Source organism: Anastrepha obliqua, chromosome 3 (assembly GCF_027943255.1).
Source record: "Anastrepha obliqua isolate idAnaObli1 chromosome 3, idAnaObli1_1.0, whole genome shotgun sequence".
Lineage (NCBI taxonomy): Eukaryota > Metazoa > Arthropoda > Insecta > Diptera > Tephritidae > Anastrepha > Anastrepha obliqua.
The window spans coordinates 109063894-109071306 of record NC_072894.1 but is presented as its reverse complement, the minus strand read 5'-3'; the positions used below and the strand labels follow the sequence as shown (position 1 = coordinate 109071306).

At 39.1% G+C, this 7413-nt stretch overlaps 1 protein-coding gene across 1 annotated transcript; it reads left to right on the top strand.

Moving 5' to 3' along the window:
• The first annotated feature begins 2282 nt into the window (after window positions 1–2282).
• Window positions 2283–3839, top strand: LOC129242150 (somatostatin receptor type 5-like). The gene has a single exon (XM_054878714.1). The coding sequence runs from the start codon at window positions 2283–2285 to the stop codon at window positions 3837–3839; it is 1557 nt and encodes a 518-aa protein (XP_054734689.1).
• Window positions 3840–7413: the final 3574 nt, after the last annotated feature.

The window sequence follows — 7413 nt, the reverse complement described above, 5'->3', positions numbered from 1 at the left end:
AACAGAAGGTTAATAATGACGTAAGCACGCACTTGGATGTATACGAGACAGCTGCAGTTTCGGTAGCAGAGTTGCTGAACACAGTGGTTCGTATAAGCGATAGCAAAGCTTCGGGGCCTGACGGTATACCCAACATTGCTTTTAAGACCGCGATTCGTGTAAATCCAATTGTGTTTGCTAACCTTATTAGCAGGAGTCTGCCCGAAGGCACGTTCCCCAAGAGTTGGAAAAAACAGCGATTAGTTCTACTGTTGAAGCCCGATAAGCAACGGGACCAGCCGACGGCGTACAGGCGTCTCTGCATGCTCGACCCTATTGGAATGGTTTTTGAGCGCATAATAAGTGAGTGATTACAAAAACATTTGGAAGCACCTGGCGGACCCTCTTCCAACAAGTTTGGATTCCGAAAAGACAGCTCTACAAGGGTTGGGTACGTAATGCTGTATGATACAATATTCTGTTTTCAAAATGCTGTATACAAAATTCTGTATTTCAGAGATCTGTATTATAGAATTCTGTATACGAAATTCTGTATTTCAAAATTCTGTAAAAAATATTCTGTATTGCCGAAATGCTGTATTGACGAAATTCTGTATTGACGAAATTTTGTATTGACAAAATTCTGTATTGACGAAATGCTGTAAGTAAATGATAAGAAATTCAACAAATTTTATAAAAAAAGTGCGCACTTTTTTTCTTCAGTTTGCGCTTCAAAAAAATAATCCTCATCAGTCCAACTCCGGCTACGCAATCCACCGTATTTTTGCGTAGAATTCCTTTTCGCGTAGGCCTTCGGCCGCGCTTCAAAAAAATAACCCTCATCAGTCCAACTCCGGCTACGCAATCCACCGTATTTTTGCGTAGAACTCCTTTTGGCGTGGGCGGCCTTCGGCCGCGCTTCAAAAAAATACAGAATTTTGTCACTGCAGAATTTACAGTATTTCTTACGAAAAGAATTTTGATATACAACATTTTGTACGGATCCCCTCTACAATTGATGCTAAAAGAATGGTGGTTGATTTTGCAGAGGATGCTGTCAATTAGGGGAAAAAATGCGCAGTGATTACGGTAGACGTAAAAAATGCGTTTAACTCTGCAAACTGATGTTTCTGACATTTTCTATTTTAAACTACTCTGCGAAAAAAAAAACAAAAAACAAAAGGCCTTGACTGAGACTAAAATTATGAATATGACTGTGACCATCACTTTAACTATTATCATGGTTGTGATTATGATATTGATGAATTGACTTTGAATATGACTTTGAGTATGACTATGGCTATGGCTATGACTTTCACTAAAACCAACCATATTACTACGACTATGTTCATGACTATAATTATGGTTATGACTAAGACTTTGACTTTGACTTTTTAAATTTTTTTTAAACTATGATTATGACTTTCACTAAAACTATCAATTATACTACGACTATGAGTATGAATATGACTGTGACTATGACTATGACTATAATTATGATTACGACTGGAACTATGACTTTGACTTTGACTTTTTGAAATTTTACTCAAACTATGATTATGACTTTTTAGTAAAATTATCTATATTATTACGACTATGACAGTGCTTTTAAATATGAATGTGATTTTGACTTTGACTATAACTACGAGTTTGACTATGACCATAATTATGACTATCAACTATGGCTATGACTTTTACTAAACATCGATTTCGTCCGAGCTTAGGCTTTTCATCACTTATTTCTTCTCATTTTTCCTTCAACTTATTTGCTTGCAACATCAAAGCATTGCATTTCCATAACGAGCAACTGAATACCGCTCGTCTATCTAAACAATTTACCTTACGTATGTGTTGCTGCATGACTGAGAATATGAGCCATCAGTGCATCAGCAATTTATTGAGTGCTTACATATCTAAGCCATAAAAATAGTAAGTCAACAAAACCAAGCATAGTTGACAAGAAAATGAACAACATTGTCTTCACTACCGCACATGCTCATGTTGCAACAACAACTACGTTGCAATTTATACAAACGAAACATTATTCATACTCAATTTGCTAACTGAGACGTTTCGTTTTATTCTTTTTCTATTTTCAGCTAGCGCAGCCAATTAGAGAGCAAGAGGGTGGTATCAGCAAGACTACACTAACTACCTTCGTGCAGATCAGAAGAGTAGAAACACGCACTCACGCAAAACGCAATTTGCGCACACTAACACGTGAGCTCACCTGTGCTTTTTCTCAATACAGCAGCCAATAGTCGGTAGCTAGCAGCGCACCATAAACACACACACACATCATAATGTCACGAGACAACAGCATAGATTACCTTGACGATTCGCAGATCCCGCCGTTGGCGCTCTTTCCACTCGAAGAGGCTATCGATACGCAGATGTTACAAAATTCCAATACTACAATCGCATTCAGCACACATAATAATGACAGTTTCAATACAAGCTTAGAATATGCGCTCTACGAGAACTGTCCCACCAATGGGGACTCTATCGGTCATATACTCAACTTCGCGCTCTACGTAATTGTTTGCGTTGTCGGCCTATTCGGCAATACGCTCGTGATTCATGTTGTACTGCGTTATTCGAAAATGCAGACCATCACCAATGTTTACATACTCAATTTGGCTGTAGCTGATGAGTGTTTTCTCATTGGCATACCGTTTCTCTTGCACACCATAGTCAGTGGCAGCTGGCAGTTTGGCAATTTCATGTGTAAGGCGTATATGGTCAGCACATCGATAACACAATTTACTTCGTCAATATTTTTACTAATCATGTCCGCCGATCGCTATATAGCTGTATGTCATCCGATCTCGTCGACGCAATATCGCACGCCACACGTTTCGAAAATTGTATCTGCCATCGCTTGGCTTACATCGGCTATACTTATGTTGCCAGTGATCATATTTGCCGACACCGTTAGACAGAATGATAATCATATCTCCTGTCACATCAAGTGGCCCGAATGGGGGCATCACGAGACTGGCTTCACTTTCATCATGTATGTCTTCACGCTGGGTTTCGCTACGCCACTCATTTTCATACTCTGCTTTTACTATCTAGTCATACGGAAATTGCGTACTGTCGGCCCGCAGAATAAGTCCAAAGAGAAGAAACGTTCCCACCGCAAAGTGACACGACTTGTCCTCACTGTTATCACCGTGTATATACTCTGTTGGCTGCCCTTTTGGATATCACAGCTGGTGCTTATCACCACTACGCCCAGTCCCTGTGCCACGCGCCTTCAAATCGCCATATTTCTGCTTGTCGGCTGCCTCGGCTACTCCAACTCTGCCATAAATCCTTTCCTCTATGCATTTCTGAGTGAAAATTTCAAAAAGAGCTTCCGCAAAGCATTCGGCACCATAACTGCTATATATACGAAGAAGAATTTCACAACGTCCAGTGGCACTGGTATGCCCGTATCAGCTGAGTTGCATAGCAAGGATACGAATATGTTCAGCAAGTTGGGCAAAAAAGGACGCAAACTAGCTGTAATGCATCAGCATAAGCAAAAACAGAAAGAGGCACTGCTGGGCGCCGATAGCAACACAACAATGTTGGCTACCACCACGACTTACAGCACAGCGACAACCGCGACGACAATGAACGCGCCCGAGCCGTCCGAAGTGCTACCAACGGAAATTACAAATGCCAATCAGTGCGCGAACAGCTGTTACAATGGTGAGTTGATTAACGGCGATAAGATAACAGCTGATACGGATGCGCTGCGCACCGAGCGCGCGACGAGTGAGATGGACAAGTTGAAGACAAATGGCGTTGTTGCTGAATGCTGGCACACAAATGAAGCGCAGCGACCGCCAGTGTTTCAAACAGATTTATAAGGCGGTCAGCCGAAAAATGTAGTGTGGCCGGGACAGGCCGAACGTGCATAACAGGGATGACAAGTGCAAAATTGGGCTGTACTGGGCGCAATCATGATGCGCTAGTCTTAATTTTCATAAGCAAACTTTTTCTATTTATTTATAAATTTTATTAATTGTAACAAAATGTGTGTGCACATGTAGCTGCTCAGCAATTAAACCACTACGTATATAAGTATTTTTTTATTTTTTTCTTTATAAATATTCCTACGCATTAAAGCACAAAAAAATATATATATATAAAAAATGCGATATCTTATTGTTGTTATAGAAATAAAATAATGTATGTATAAGGTATAAACTATGGATAGTTAAGTCTTTGTGTACCTGTACATATCAATGAATGTGCGTAAATGAATGTTCAAATATAATTAAACGTAATAAATATGCAAAAAAATATATAAATAAAAATACGTGTATAAGTGAAAAACCAAAAGCACAAAAGTCATTTAGTTGGTAAAATTTAGCCCAAGTAAGTATAGCAAATTAAATGTACCCTAAAACTCTTTCAAAAACATTTTTTTTTTCACTTGAGGTAGTAGTCTGGTCAAATACTCATTTTATATAGATATTTTTAGGATTTTTTTTTTTAAGAAAATAAAATTCGATCGTTTCGTTATTTTTGACATCAAATCGTATACAAAAACCATTTTTTTTTTTTTGATATATTTTTTTGTAGTAGGGTAGCACCCAAGGATGATAGAAAGAAGATTGCGCCCATCAAGAGTGCGTGACGTCACGTTTGCCGAGTTGTGCAGTGTTGCCAACCATTTGCTCTTCACAATAAATTTAGTGCTTTTTTATACCGAAAATGCGAAAATTTTGAAGTTTGATGTTTGTTCCTTTTTTTTAATTCAAAGCTACCGAAACTTTAAGTTAAAAAACAAACTATATTATTAAACAAAAAAATATTAAAAAAGATCACTCTGAGAAGATTTCAGTGCTAATGAAAATTTGTTTACTCTTATAAAATTTTATAATTTGAAAGTGCAAATTTAATTATTGGCTCCATTTAAAGTTATATTAAATATATGTATTATTATATAAAGAATATTAAATCTTCTTCTCTCAACTCTTCTTAAGATTGAAAACCTTTTTACACATTTTAAAAAGCCTTTGAATTTATTGAATGCGAATTAAAACCATAGAGGTGTAATCGTTTCTTCAGGTGAGACATAGGACATTAAGAGTTATATTCATTGTAAGAATAAGCAACAAAATACCAGAAAATACTAAAGAAACCATACTGACATTTTTACAAAAAGAGTACCTTATCTAGTTACATAACTTCAAGTATAGCAAAAAAGTCGTTCCCTTAACAAAAGAGTCTCGCTTAACAAAAAAAAACTCATAAATTAAATTGTACATAAGCATAACACATTTATTTAAAAAAAACGCGTATTTTAAAGACAATTTGTCACGCATACAAAGTTCTTTAAGTGGATCAATAAAAATTTGTTGGGCCATTTTCTTTGAATGGGCATTTTAGTGCGTTTTTATATCCAAAGCTAGGCAACACTGCAGTAGCGAGAGAGAGATATGACTGCCGAAAGCAGGAGAGCACCAACAACACCTGCAATCGCGGGCAATGCCACCAGATGTTAAAAAAAAGTAAAGCTAAATAAAACTGGGTGAATTATTTAAATAATTATTAAAAACATATATTTTACAAAATTATAAACATAACATTTTAATTAGAACAGCTAGAAAAATGTCATGGAGAAGGAACTAAAACTACGAGACTAAATAACAAAACAAAATGCTAAATCAAGTTACGAAAATGGTAATCTGGCCATACTGGAGCTTAAATCACGTAACTAGTTGTCAAATTCGCTGAGAGCAAAGTAACGGGACCACGATAGGCGCCATCTCATTATTCTCTCCATCGTGGGTAGCACCAAAGTAAGAGTCTTAAAAAAGAGATAGGTGGCTTGTCAACAGGATTTTGGTTCTTCAGAGCGACTAAAACGAAAAAGTTAAACTGATTATTATTCTGTACGCTTGTCATTACGGCAGGCGCTGTAGCAAAACTATCGCATTTTATTTTCTTAAAAAAAAAATTCCTAAAAAGTATCTATAAAAAATGAGTATTTGACCAGACTACTACCTTAACTCTTAGCTCCAACTCAATAACGCACATTCACAACTCACATTAAATATGTCATTCCATGCATCGATGAGTGGCTTACAAGAAAACACGGCTGTGTTCAAGAATACCAGCATCGGTTTAAACCGGCAGACACCGCTTTCTGCACAGACTGCCCAAACACGGTGGAGAGCGCCGAACATCTATCTAATTTTGTACTGTGACTGCTTTAAAGCTTTAAAGAAGAAAGCTATGCACTGGACAGAGTTCAGAAGCGGAAAATGGGAGTCAGTTCGAGCTTTCACAGCAAAAATCGTAATGCGTCTACGCCATATCAGATGGGAGTGCAAGGCATGGCAGCAATCAATAGTAGCAGCACCAGACGCAGCATTAGCAGCAGTGCAGTGGAGGCTGACCGAAATTGACGGGCCGAGTACAACCATAGACACTTGAGTCATTGACACGCAATGACAAACTACTCTACGTAGGGACACAAGAAGATGTGCCTATAGGATGACGCTGACTACGAATAAGATGGGCCAAGATGTGGGTGAATTGAATTGGTCCTGTTTATGGATGACGTTCTGGACCTTCCCGAAGTAATACAGCAAGTAGTCTCGGGAACGGTGTCTCCCCAGAAGAATAGGATGATCAAACCACTCGGTGCGACTGCATTTTGAACTGGGCCAGTTTACTGGATGTCTACTGGTTTCTACTGTGACAGGATGTCTACTGATGTACCCAAAAAACATCTTCATGACGAGGCCCATATGCTACCTGTGAAGGAGGGGGTTACCGCAGGTCTTACCCATGCAGACACCTGCTTGAGCCTAAGCCACCTCCTGGGCATGTCAGGAGGCACTTCCTTAATTACGCGGACGAGATCCAGGACAAAGCAGATAGACAGCTACTGAATCGGACAGTGTACAGACAGACAATCAACGACATTCATCGGAAGACCCTTACCACATTCTTAAGCTCCCGACCCCCGAATGCCGTCATCGTCCAACCACCACCCATCGCAGACGAAGAGCTCCAACTTTCCCGAGAGTACCGGGAACTTCGCAGGTTAAACTCCTACTTATCCAGAATCGACCCCGGCATGGTAAAGTTTTCTGGGCCTACCGTTAGATGAGCTAGACAAAGACGACCGGTGATTACACTACACTGACAGGGCAAAGTTACTGCTACAACAACAACAACGACAACTGCATTTTGAAGCCCACCTCAGTCACCATCAAAATGAAACATTCGAAGTTCGTCGGAAAAGTTCGCACAAAGTGAGAGAGATGGCACTACGGGCGCGTATCGAGGTAATGTTTAGTTAGTAGCGCCTCTTAGAAGAACACACACGCTAGGTTTCAGCCATATCAGTCAGTGGATTTCTTTGTGTTTGGTATCCGTTTGAGTCGAGGAAGTCGAACGATGTTCCATTTCCACACTACAACG